Source organism: Saccoglossus kowalevskii, chromosome 7 (assembly GCF_978046115.1).
Source record: "Saccoglossus kowalevskii chromosome 7, keSacKowa6.1, whole genome shotgun sequence".
Lineage (NCBI taxonomy): Eukaryota > Metazoa > Hemichordata > Enteropneusta > Harrimaniidae > Saccoglossus > Saccoglossus kowalevskii.
The window spans coordinates 17,716,572-17,730,705 of record NC_140647.1 but is presented as its reverse complement, the minus strand read 5'-3'; the positions used below and the strand labels follow the sequence as shown (position 1 = coordinate 17,730,705).

Genomic DNA, 14,134 nt, shown 5'->3' with positions numbered 1-14,134 from the left:
AAGCTGCACAACATCAAATGCCACGCATGTCCGAGAATTATCGATGTAGACGGGCATGGCATCACTCAATGTATGACGTATTGTTGCCTTTGGGGCCGAGTTTAATTTAGCGTTATCACATATCATGGTTGGATAGCATTCATATATGTATCATATCAGTTTATCACGTAACAATAATGCAATTGGATAGAGCACCTCGAATAACACTTCAGGTCAAGGTAGTTTGCATAAACGTTTTACGAGCACACAAAGCTAGATGCATAACAAGCTGTGTTCTCGATCATATCAAGCAGCGTACCTAGAGCGTATATTTCTTTAAACCCATCTGCACAAAGTAAGTCATTTCACGCGTACCCCTATCAAGCATAGTCTGTTCTCTCGTCTGATTTACACCGGATTCACTAAGGTAACGCGTTTTTGTCGTACATCACAATTAGTTTACATTGTTCTCAGTGCGGTGTTTGTCACAGTTCGTTGCGTTTCATTTCTACTGAAAAGGATGGCACAACATCGCTACCATGATCACTGCCGGACATAGTAGGGCTAAATAAGAGTTTATGTACTACGTATCCCAATGTATATCACGTCTGTTACCGCGGAATCCGTTCCCATCGTTATTTCAATTTCGTTAACCTAATCAGTCACAGCGTGTAACGTTAAGTATTGACTTTATTGGTATTTTACTGTTTCTATTTCACTCATTGTTCTCTATCTTTCTGACTTTTTCGTGCCTTTTTTAAATTCTGCTGCCTTGACCCCAGTTGACATCACGTGATCAAACCGGTGTGCATAAGATGGTTCCGAGTCAGTGATTTTGGCAGCGTACGTTAAAAGTGGCCAACTGGTATCGGAGGCAGTGCAGATACAGTCAACATCATGACGAACAATCACTATAAACGTGTTTTACTCGTGGGAGTGTGCGCACTTTCTCTTCTATCGCTATCAAGTGGTGCGCTAACAGATTGGCAAGACGAATTAGACCAGTTCGTTTTGGATGTGATGCAATGTCGTAACGTACCGGGGCTGAGTTTATCGGTGGTGCAGGACGACCAGATATTGCTCACCAAAGGATACGGCGACCAAGAGAGAAATCCCACCGTCGAGGCGCATGCAGACACGGTGTTCCCAATCGGATCTTTGACAAAATCTTTTACATCGGCGTTGATTGCCGATATACTGAGCGAACAAAGCAACGTAACATGGGACACACCGATCAGATCGATACTCGGGGAGTCCTTTTCCTTGTACGGCTGCGATAGGACAGAAGAGGTTAGTTTAAGAGATCTACTAAGTCACCAAACTGGTCTTCTCGACGACGAGACGCTAACAATCATGGGTCTCGACATAGAAAAGAGCGACTTCATAAAGTAAGTTTTGTAGACTTATTTTCACTATCAGAATACATTCACATATAAGCTCATTCACCCGAAGAAAGAAAGAAATAAGGTTTGGTCAGCGTCCTCGGCTTTAGTTGCGGTCTTTATGGTCATTGTGTTGTAGTAAATACACCCATTTATCAAAACAAGTTGGTGACATGGGAATTAAAACTGTCGTACATAACAAAATTAAGTATTAACAATTACAGTAACAAAAGAAGAAGAAATAATATCATTTTGTTTGATTCAAAAATAACCACCACCACCTGCGCTAATATTTGCCGTGACCACACGTCGAATTTGCATCACAATCAACCTATTTTACATTTTACCGGTAAGGGCTAGACCATTTCAGTTCCGGAAGGGGGTAGTTTGGAGACGAAGATTAACACACTTATATTTATATGAAACTTCAATATATAAAAACTTTGATGAAAGATAATGCCATGGTTTCGTGTACTTTTAATGTCAAATATAAATGTTTCAATGTTAGAACATAATTATCTTTTTCGTTATAGTACCAAATCCGATTTGAATCATAGATAATAACATGGATATCACTGCATCAAAACTGTATTACGGATGATCTCATTTCCAGGTGACCTCCTCCCATTCTCGGACACAATAGAAAAAACAGCAGCTATGCATTTACCATGGTGATTAGCAAGCTCTACACCAATTTTCGGAGCTGGCAAATCAATTAGTGTATCAAACCCTGATAGAATCATTTTAAATCAAAATACATGTGAGTTCCGTGACGAGCGGTATGGTTTTATCCCGTGCTATAGCTCGACCCCGCGCTTAGTACAACGTCGGCAAGTTCAAGTTGGTCTTCCTTTTAACGCCGTGATGTGACATTCGCGATTTAAACTTGGCCTCAGAAGACGGACTGAAAAGAGGAGGGCGTACACAATCTTAACATACTCAGCTTGAAAGTTTGAAAGTTTGGTACGATTGTCCGAAACCATTTGATTTATAGCCATAGCAGTGAGCGACACAGAAAATTTAAATATGTATGCCATTAACAGCATATGTGCCACACAAGGCTCATTTGTCAGTCTTTATTGTGACCTGGATATGCACGAACACTGTCTGTCAGGACGCCTATCATAAAAAAAACACACCTATAGCATTTTTTGAAAAAATACAATTTGTTGGTATTTAGAAAAGTCGTTCGTTTCATACGAGCTTTCTTGGAATGACGTTTACATTGCATTGTTGGTGACTTATGTTTACATATATCTGTAAACAGGGTACTGATGACTGTAAACGAATTAATAATTAATCGGTTTTAAAAGTCTGCTATTTTCGCTGATTATTGTAATTCGCTACCAATGTTTAACAGGTAAAACATGCAATAGAACTCAATGTTCCCATGGCAAATGCGTGAATTTATAATCAGACGAATCATGGATGCTTAAAATATCAAAATAGTGGATATTAACTTCCAGCAGAAATTAATTATTCTACATTATGTATCATAATGTTGGAAGGTGCGTATGATTCTACTCGGCCTTCGGACGAAATAACAGTTGAATGCTGGACAGGTCACGTGTTAACACGTATCATTTAGTGACGTCATGTATCGCTGACGTATCATTTACCGTGTTGACATCTTACACTCGTATTGACTGTCTGACTGTACAGGGAGTCCACGCTCGCTCTTCTTCTTTTCATTGACAAAATACGTGCGATGATTTCCCGCATTAGAACAGGGTCACTGTTTTTGAGTTCAGACATATGAGTCCTGTATTGTTTTGGTGAATAGGCACTGCTCAGCGACACGCGGAGAAAGGAAACTAGGCAAACAAGTCATGACATCACACAATTTATTCGTAACAGGGGCGGATTTAGAGGGGGCCGAGGTGGCCGCGGTCCCCCTATTTTCAACCCCCGCAATGGCTTTGCGCCATCGGCGCTCGCGAACTAGGCCTTCGGCCAACTTATCGCCCCCCCCCCCCCATTCCAGAATCCTAGCTCCGTCCATGCGTAAGTTCATATAGTACAAGGCATGACAGAAACATATCTCTGGAAAAGAATTCGTTAAAAATAGCCACCAGTCGGCCATTTTTAATTTCATCTAAAAATCAAAATGACTTGTATCAAGATGCTATATTGTTAATAAGTTTTTAACAATACGCGCTTAATGTACACAGTCGAGATCCAAGTCCGTAATCATGTGGTGGAAATGCTTGGTTTTGATGTTTTATTTTGTTTTTTTTTAAATTTAAAATTGATACTATTTGGTCATCTTGAACTGCACCGTAAAACAATTGTTTATGTGTGTGACCTGACGTACTGTAAAGTACTTTAATATGCAAGCTTAGGTGTCCTTTATCGTGGGTGTTTTAGGAACATTGTGTTACACATTTACGGAGTGATTGTGAGCTAGGGCGAATCTTCATGAAGCTTCCGAACAGGAGTCGAACATGTTAGAAACAACGAAAGTAAAGCGTTCGCCAACGGAACATGCATACTCCCGTGTGATACACTGAAATTCGCTGGAATTTGAACAATTAGCATACCATTCATGCATGTTCATACATCATGCATATCATATAATACTCCAATAAAACCTAAACGTATCATTTTAGAAAAGCACTTCAATTAATTTGTGAAAATAGGTACGTCATCTCTTCTACGCATGCGTGACTTCAAATTGAGAGCTGCCATACTTCATCCGCTGCGAAGACCGCGGATTGAGCTGCAGAAATATTGTGTAATGGCGAGTTCGTATTCAATTATATGAAGTACATGCAAGGTGGCGACAGGGTCAAAACGCCAAGGGGACAGAGCTCGCCTCAGTGCCCAACCTGATTGATTTGACAGTTTCCATTTCGTTTTAAAACTTCTTGCACGTTATGCAAATAACGATCCTGATTACTAGTAGTCTTCGCTACTCGAAGATTATAACACGTTGTATGCAGCAAACAAGCGGAAATGGATAATCCATTTGCATTGTTGGTATTGAATAACATGTTTAATTTAAGTCGGGTCATATGTTTAAGATAATAATGGAGCTCACAACGAGTTTGAGATTTCAACGATTGTATTCAACCAAAGACACTAGAAAAAGATTCTTTTTCTCGTGTCTTTGATTCAACCTATACAATTGATCGGAGGTTCAATTACAGGTTTATTTCCTGCCAAAATATGTTCTTTTGATGTAAATGCACAGTTTTATAACTTGACGGCGTTCCCTGAGTAGTGTTTTTTAGACGGCGTCGTTTTTGTCGTAGTTACTGCTCCAAGTATGCCTGCCCACTGTATATTTTCGGATTTTAATTTAAATCGGATTGCATAAGTTTAGACTAAAATTATTATGTACAAGATAACTGTCTCAAAGGTCATATCTATTTATTAACTGTCAACTGAAATTTATCGGAAACGATAGAATGACATGTGTTTATATTATTTGAGTAATCCTGTGGGGAAAGATATTATAATAAAATTTGTACCCACTACTCGTTTTATTTTTTTTAATGTTATACTATTTTATCGGAAGTACGTATGAGGTAACTGTCTAAAACAAATAATAATCGCCGAGTAGTTTACGACTATCATCTGAATTAGCCATCTCGCGTACGTAAGTCACGCTCTGATTGAGCGGGATTCATTTTACGCGGTAATAAAGTCTTTTATAACTTGATTAAATTTGCAGTTTGAGTGTACTATTAATTCACTGCGATAAATCATCGATGTCGTAATGATGTCGATTACATTGTGAGTTTCATTTGAAGTAGATTATTCAGTCTTGTGATGCATGGGTATGTTAGTGGTTTCCACTACAAGCATACAAGTTTTCGGTGTGAACGGAGCCCTGCACTAAAGTAAATTTGATGTAAGCACATTAGACGCCGGCGATAGACCTAATATGCTTTCACGATCTGGATGTGCTTAAAATTGCTTAGAAATCCTGCTTCAGTGCCGAATTTATTTAACTCATTAAAACAGATCAAGACATATCACATATGGCCCCGGGGTGTTACCGCTGGAATGCTTATGTGAATACGCATCATATGTGTTTTTGTTGTTGAGCCAAATTGTCCGGAAAAAGGGTCTACTTTTCCAGCATTCATTATGCATTGCCGAGGAAAATTCGCTAAAAAAGATTTTTAAACATCACTAATTCTGGTGGCAAAAGGGTCGTACCATATCAAATGTTAAAAAAAATAACGACAATTTCAAATTTTCTGAAGAGAGTGTATCCATTTTCGCATTTGGTTTGTCTGAATAGGAAAATTGATCTGATCTGATCTGGATACGTGTGGCACACGCTTATCATGTTACCCGGTCATTACTCCCGTGGTATAACCGCCCCCTAGTTCAGTACAAATATTCCAGTAAAGAAAACATAGATTATATAAGAAGCCTTACAACATGTTATTTGAATTAGTATTGAAATTATCTCATTTTTTATCACATTTAGACGCATTCGTTTTCTGAAGGAGAAGTATGGATTTCGGAGTCGGTTCCTTTATAGTAATCTCATGTACACATTGGCTGGGCTAGTTGCAGAATCTCTCACGAAATACAGCGAGCAATCATGGCAAGAATTGGTAGACAAACGCTTATTACGACCCCTTGGAATGACGTCTACCAAAATGATCAGTACTATCGAGAATCTGCGCACAGTTCCCGAACTGGCTGCGGGTTATCGGGCGACCTCTACCGGCGAAGTATTTCCTATCAGCTTGGACACATTGACGTAAGTACATATTATCAGCTCGGTTATTCGTCCTAGTATTGGGTCACGTTTTTAGTTCTTATTAGAAAAAATGTCAAATATTTCAAAGATAATTTTTGGGGGTAATAAAATACAATTGTGAATTAGTTACATATTAAATTAATAACACCCGGGTTGTTCCTACAAGTCTCGCCATTTAGCAACTAAATATTTATGTGACGTAATTGTGTGTGAGTGACGTCATGAACGTCATTCATATTATTTTGATCCATTGTCCTCCGCCAGTGAATACGTTTACATAGCTTTGTTATATTTCACAGAACCAACGATTTTATAAGTAACTAAGTTGTCCATTTGAACGAAATTGCTTACACCTATCGAATACGTCATCATGACGTCACAAAAAACATTTACCGCTTGAGGGCGCGACTTGTTGGAAAGGTTTACTGCAAGTTTCTTTTACCAACAGGATCACTGACATAGTAGCCCCCGCCGGGTCCATCCTGTCAACGGCGAACGACATGGCTCAGTGGTTGTTATTTCAACTAAGCGGCCGTTCCCGTAGCAACCAACAATTGGTAGATGAAGACTATTTACGAGAGACGCAGACGGCACAGGTATCCATGCAAGAACAGGGTGTTCATAGGAATATCTATCCAGTGGATGATTCCAAGACAGATTATGCAATGGGTTGGACGGTGGGTACGTACAGAGGTGAGTTGCTGGGTTGAAACCTGCTCATAAATTAAAATACCTAAAATGTGTCCCAATTGTTGTTCTACAAAGTTGTGGGTTATCATACTATTGTCTTGTTTTGAGATAATGTTGTTTATGTTGTTCAAGTGGAGAAAAACATTTTGTCATATCTCAAACGTGGTAGTAATCACGGCGGACTCGGATACAAACTTGTCATGTGAGGGCGCAGTGTCGCATTGGAGCAGATCTCTCATTTGTAGTTTCACTCACGTGGACTTTTTACGTAAGGTGCCCTGAATAGAACCATCTAAAGGTGAATTTTTTTAATTCCGACGATGACACGTAAAGTAAAACGACAACTATTGAAAGAAAAAAATGATATAAAATGATTATTACATTGCAGGCGTTAAAAGACTGAGTCACCCTGGTAACATTGCTTGCTATAATTCTGATATGTGGATCTTCCCAACTGAGAATTACGGTATATTCATCGCGATGAATGGACCAATGAATGACGTAGAAGCTACTCGTGCCATCTCCAGCATCGGGTGGTTCATTTCGGACAAAATGACGGGCACAGAGCCCTGGCAGGACAGCGAATCGGCATGCAACTTCTGGAGCACCTTAGCAACACCGCAACCCGATTTACCAGTAGCAGTGCCCTCACCGATCGCTTGGAGCGAAATTGAACTGAATGAATACACTGGAACGTACGGTAACAATATGTACGGTTATTTAGAAATTGACAAGGCGGAAGACGAAGACGGAATTGAGCACCTCCGCTACTCGTACGGTACGTTTGGCACTGGTAGGCTGTACCGCACGGCGACGCTACACACATTCAAGGCGACGTTGAACGGGGATTTGTGGTACTACAGTGACAGTATGCATTTCAATAAACAAGAACCGGAAGGTGTTTACATGAAATTCACAAACTCCAACCAAAACAAAATGGGCACTCTAACTTTCCCACTGTTGGTGTCAAAGGGTAACACGATTCAAGGGCCGGAATTCAAGCGCGGCCTGACAGTGGCTAACCCTCGGACCTCACCTTATGACAACCTTCAGTGTTCAAAAACTACTTCAGGGACAGAGTCGATCTACAAGCCCGCCGAACAACTCATTTTTGCCATAATGTTATTTGTCTTGTCTTATGTTAGTGTGTAGTATGTGCATACATTGACATCCATTATGTGACGTGTATTTAAAGTGGGAGGGTCGTCACCTGCGCACGCGCGGGAATTGAGTCCCAAGCGACGATAACAACCCACGCTAAAAACACAAAGGCTCATGGGTAGACGTGTCTTTGTAAACAATGACACGCTATGGGCATCTGACGCATGCGCAGGTGACGACCGACTCCCCCGCTTTAAATAGTGTTAAAATACATTGTAACATTCAACTACTTTAATCAGAGACGAACCTCATCCATTCTGGCGTGTATTATCTAAGGTAAACAAGTAAGTAAGTTGTCGTAAAATATGCATGTAATAATAATGTTCGTGTAAAGTCGTTTTTCAAGGGGTATAGTCCTCAACTTTATCAAGTTAAAATTGTACTCGAGTGTCACAAGTTATTTTTATTCGATGTTATATTGATCGTCGGAAAATTGTTGCTACATTGATCTGCATGTTCACAAACAGCGCCACCCAGAGTCGAAACTGATTGTTCTCACTAAAATGTATTTGTTTTATACTTTTTATATCTGTTGTTAAAAGTAAAATCTATAACACCATACAATAATGATATTTTACGACAGAATGACAATACTAAAGGTTTGCGATCTGGGGAAATCAGAAACAGTTTTACTTTTTCACCAAATCGTGGTTTTCAATGTAATTTTGCAGCTAAAACTTTGACACAGTTAACCGTGACGCACAATACACTCCGCCGATATGATATGTTATTGAGGCGCTTTGTATTTTGTACTTCATCATGTGGGGGCGCTGTGTGTGCATCACTATGTAGTTTGTGTAAATACTTTAGTATAGACCACAGTGTTTTCGGTGTAAAACGGGTCTAAGAAGGAAATCAAAATGATTTTATAATTTGTTGTGTTCTCATTGAATGTAAGTGAGATGAATTATATGTTGAGCATTTTATTTTAAATGACTAAATTAAAATTTTCCAAGGATTTTACTGCTAGTTAGATTCGGTACATTAAACCCGGTGATTATAGCGGAGTGGTTTTCTATTTTTATCCTTAACGTTCTTAATATTATATTAATAAATGTATGTTGCATGCGGCTATGTTCGTTTTTCATGAGACAGTATCGTTGGCTTATCGGTAAGCCAGCGAGTCGACCGGCGAGTCGACTCCAATGGAAAAAAAACTTACTCCGAACGTCACTGATTATGTCGTCGTCGAGGGGCTATTCATATTTTTATCGAAGTGAAATGTGTTTTAATTTTTTTAAATTGAATTGGATCTAATTTAATGATTATAATAATCATTATGTAATGGCATAATTGTCTGTTTGTGAGCAAATCATTACATACTGGTTTTCATCATTATTGTAACCAATCTCACTGCCAATGCAACCCACTCTCTCCAAACCAATGGTATTCATGTTGTTAGCAACACGCACAACTATGAACATTCCAATTCGTTCACAAGTCCTCGTATAAGAGATATGAATTAAACGAGTCGTGATAGACCATTTGCAGCTTTCTGTGTCACGTGGTATATTTTGTCCAAATAAAACATAAAATATCTGCCAAAGTGAATGTCGGGAAACGTTCTACTTATACATTTCCGTGAACTCCAGGAAATATGCAAAATGAGCCAGTTACGGTGCACGTCATCCAAGAGCTTCGAACGAGCCTGCTTCAGCAGCATTACTGACGTAATCTTACATATCACGCGTGCTTGAACCCCGCCAGTTTTATTTTCGTTTCACTCCTTCAGTGGCTGCACAGAGCATCCAACAAACAACAAATTCATTCATATAGAAGAATGCAATATGGACAAAAACATATTTTTTTAAATAATTTTGTTCGATATAAATTGTTGACATTGATAACTGAATTCGTTTGTATTTAATAAAATAAACACACACACAAACACTATTAGTTTGATTTGAAATAAAAAAAACACTAATTACGCATTTGTAGTGATTGTTATTGCATTTACCAAAACAATCAGCGTACGTGCTTATAAGAAAATGCCATTGTTTCATCGATGAATAGCTGCGTGCTACAAAAACATCGTTTTCGTATCACGATAAATCAGCATACGATAATATTTGGCATCTTTAATTGATTACCTCGATGCTGCATGCATCACGAGTATGTATATTTCCCGGGGCATCTTTACCAGGTGAAAGTCACGTTATTCAGCGTGAGGTTTGAATATGTGAATACAGCGTACGTGAAATAACCACCCAACAAACTGACTCGCCTATTTGTCGTTAGAAGAACAAGTAACGATCACTGGCATTGTTGTTATTTCAATAACACTATTTTAATTGAAATTCTGATATATCTGTATATTATATATCCCAACCATCAACTCACTGTTGATGAATACGAATACGTGAGAATAAAATAAACCAGCGTTTGAAAATATCGACAACTTCGTCATGTGTTTAATTCAGATAAAACAAATACGCATAAATCGCGATAATCACTCACTCACTCCGTGCGACACGTTTCGAAATCACCTGGTATAATAATGACAGACAAAATAATATTGATATCACCGTCATTATAATGTTATTTTGGTATAATGCATATTTTTCAAATTATTCGGATTATAAACGTACGATCTTGCACCGGAGACGGGACCGAAATCCGGATAATTCGTAAAAATCGCATAAATCGACGCTAAAGTTTTGTATATTCCCAGCCCCGAAAAGCCCAATTAGTAAATTCGATATTCCAGACAAGCGGTTCTCTGTTGTTTTACAACGTTGTGTATCTGCCGTCATCCGAATTGTCTATACCAGAACAAGGACGGCATGCGCAATCCATAGGAAGAGCAAGTCTGACCATTTTCCTTCCCTGTTCCATGCCTGGGCAACGTAGAGTTACCACACCAGCCTTAGCCTGTAGGGGCGCGCAGCAAGTACAGTCGTCTCTACGCACAAGTTCACCAGTTGGGTTGTCCCAAAACGGTACCATTCGTGATCGGCAAGATCCTCTACAGCTTGGAACCATTATAGCTTTGCTATCGCATCCGGCGGAACCAATCACGAATCGCATGGGAACGGTAGTACAAGTCTCTGTTCGGTGTCCAGCTACATAATGGTGAACCACTACAACGCACCAAAGTACTGTAGACAACGTTGTTAATCTCTGTCAGAGGGGAAAAAATGAGGCAAGTATAAGTACGTGACTGTAACTACAATAATTTCACTAGATGACGCGAGTGGCTATTAGGGCTCAGTTTAATTGTGCGTTTCAACTTCTTATTTTCATGAAAAATTAAAATAGAAGCACAAATATAATGATAATTGAAAAATAAAGAACTGCAAATTCTGTCTAGTGCAAAAAGTTACTTAACAGTTTGTTTCCTCTGTGAATGAATGTCCCCTAAAAACCAACGTGGTCGAATGCGCGAGATATCAATGTACTGAATATACAAGAAAACAGTTATTTTACATTTACATAAAAAAACACGCTTCATAGTAAGTTTATCACAAACAATGCCGTAAATATTACACAATTCGACAATGGCGACTAGCCCTGCAAACAAACTAACATCTACTTTATCCACACTCACCCTTACACTCATGCTCCTAAGTACACCAACTTCCGAAATGAGATTGCAACTAGACCCGATGAGTGACCCGTACACACCAATGCAACAGTCATATGCACATAGCACAGAAAACAGATATTACGCTATATAACGCTAAACGTGACAAGTGTTTCATTGGCTTCAACTAATTCGAAGCCCTAATGTAGTTTTTATATTATAAATCATATCCCCCAAGGTTTAATCATCGTAATGGCGGCACATAATTACCCCTTCTAGTCGACAGTAGATATACAGAGGCGGCGGCACGACATTTTACATGGAGGGGCGAGATCTGCTAACCAACCTCGCGGGGGTCCGGGGACACGCTCCCCCTGAAAAATTGAATATATACCCCCTGAAACGCTATTTCCTGCATTTTGAGGGGCACATTTTGTTGAAACAAGGGGGTTCAGCACGATTTTGGATGGGCGACGCCCCCAACATTTTTTTTCGAGGGGGCGACCGCCCCTGTGACATAATAATGTTTTCCTACTTGATTTATATATACATTGAGTAAAAAAAAATTCTTACGTGCATATGTAATCTTTAAATGAAGTTGGAAATGTTAATGTGTTTATATAAATACATTTGTGGAGCGATTCAAACAGTATCTTTCTTTGGTATGGCGGGCTGACTTGTGTACTTTAGACAAGTTAGATACTTACTGCCAATTTAAAACTACCATAGAACCAGAAAGATATTTGTTTTCTGTTCATATTTGAACCCATATGCAATCACTATATCGGCTACGATGTTCATCACATTGTTTACGAATTAAAGACAGGTCATCTAGAAAGAGATCAACGTACGTGCGAGCTTTGCAATATGAATTCTATTGAAAACAAGTTCTATTTTTTATTAGTTTGTAATTTTTATAACCACATTAGATGTCTCTATATCCCACACTACTACTGTACCCCACTAACTGTAAATAAATTTATCGAATTACTGAAAACTCAAAATGATGTACTTCTACAGCGTTTAGCTAGGAGGGAAGCAGCTGAAATATTGTAAATAATAAAAATATTTCGTATTTACTCTTTTGGGCCGATGGCCACGTATCAGTTAATAAAGATCCCACTGAATGAGAAAAAAAAATTGTCACGCATTTGTCTCATATCGTAGCTCAAATATTTTAAGAATAATGACCTCGACGGAAACAGGATGATAAATTCTGATTTATTTTGAACAAATATTCCCTCAGGCCAATATTTGCGAATCTGTTTTGAATCTTGGTAGCACCATCTCCTAGATACATAATTTCTTCAACCAAGCTTGGTAGCCACACCAACTGCATGGGACATGGAAAATGTTTCTCCCATCAAAACATGACCACAATACCTAAACATATGCATTAATCCCCGAACTACATTTCCGTAACCAGACATATCACTAACTACCTGACTACATGTATCTCCGTACTATGTTTCTGTTTCCAATTATCTGACCAGCTGTATGGGTTACTGTACTAATTGTCTGTCCCCTGACATGTTCCAAACATTATAACCAACTATACAGTTTCCTTGACTATGTTTTTGTCTCCAGAATTATTATCTATAATTATTAACTATATCGCTGAACCACGTTTCTAGCTCAAGACATATTCCTAACTATAAGGGTCGCAGGAGAATGTTTCTATCTTCAGACATATTCCTAACTGACTATAAGGGCGACTAGACCACGTTTCTGTCCCCAGAGATATCTCTAACCTGCTCACCAACTATATATATTGGTGAGCCACGTTTCTTCCCAGACTATAAGGGTCGCCGAAACAAATTTCTGTCTAACCTCTAATCTCCTCACCAATTATATAGATTGATGAGCCACGTTTCTTCCCCAGACATATTCCTAACCAATAATATGGATCATTGAACAACACCCCCCCCCCCAGACATATCCTTAACCTCCAGACAAACTCATTGGACCATGTTTCTGACCACATACATATCTATAACCACCTGACCGACAATACAGTTCCCCGACTACTTTTCTTACTTAAGACGTATCCCTAACCTCCTGACTACAACTACGGGGATCACTGGACAGTGTTTTCAGACACATTGATATCCCTCACCACTGACAGACTATATGGACCCTTTGACCAGGTATCTGTCCCTAGGCATATTCCTAAAGTTCGGAGACTATATAGATCTTTGAATCTTGTTTCTGCTCCCAGATATATCCTCACCACCTTACCAACCAGATTGATTCCACAGGACTGCTTTTATAAGAAGATTCAGGCTGATTGTTGATGCAACAACATTGGTTAGCACAAATATTATTTCAGGAGATATCTTAACAGGTCTTAGTAGGGTATCCCTTGATTGGTATATTCTTCAAATGATGTTTCATCGGCATCGGATGCATATGATCATGATGGTTGAAATATTATTATAGGTTATAGGTTAAATCAAGTAATATTTCATGGTGAAAATTGGGCAGCATAGTGTATAAGATATGTTAGTTATTTCTCTGAAGCATGATGCTGCAAGTTGTTTTTATTCTTTGGCAGAAATTGAGAAAGATATGGATGGAAGAAATTTAGACCAGTTGTAGCACAAGAGAATTTGTCACTTTCAACTGGAGCGATGTTGATGTGCTGGCACTTGTGATGTCAATTAAGACAAGATGTTT

General features: G+C 38.9%; 1 protein-coding gene across 2 annotated transcripts; it reads left to right on the top strand.

Moving 5' to 3' along the window:
• The first annotated feature begins 257 nt into the window (after positions 1-257).
• LOC100373107 (uncharacterized) lies at positions 258-9,007 on the top strand. Of its 2 annotated transcripts, none has more exons than XM_002732783.4 (5): positions 258-334; positions 762-1,367; positions 5,806-6,084; positions 6,533-6,777; positions 7,163-9,007. In XM_002732783.4, exons 2-5 carry the CDS (start codon positions 877-879, stop codon positions 7,924-7,926), a joined length of 1,779 nt encoding a protein of 592 aa, XP_002732829.1. In that variant the 5' UTR covers positions 258-334; positions 762-876; the 3' UTR covers positions 7,927-9,007. The 2 variants fall into 2 exon arrangements, with proteins under 2 accessions (XP_002732829.1, XP_085357327.1); XM_085501201.1 differs by having other exon boundaries at positions 311-406.
• The last annotated feature ends 5,127 nt before the right edge of the window (positions 9,008-14,134 follow it).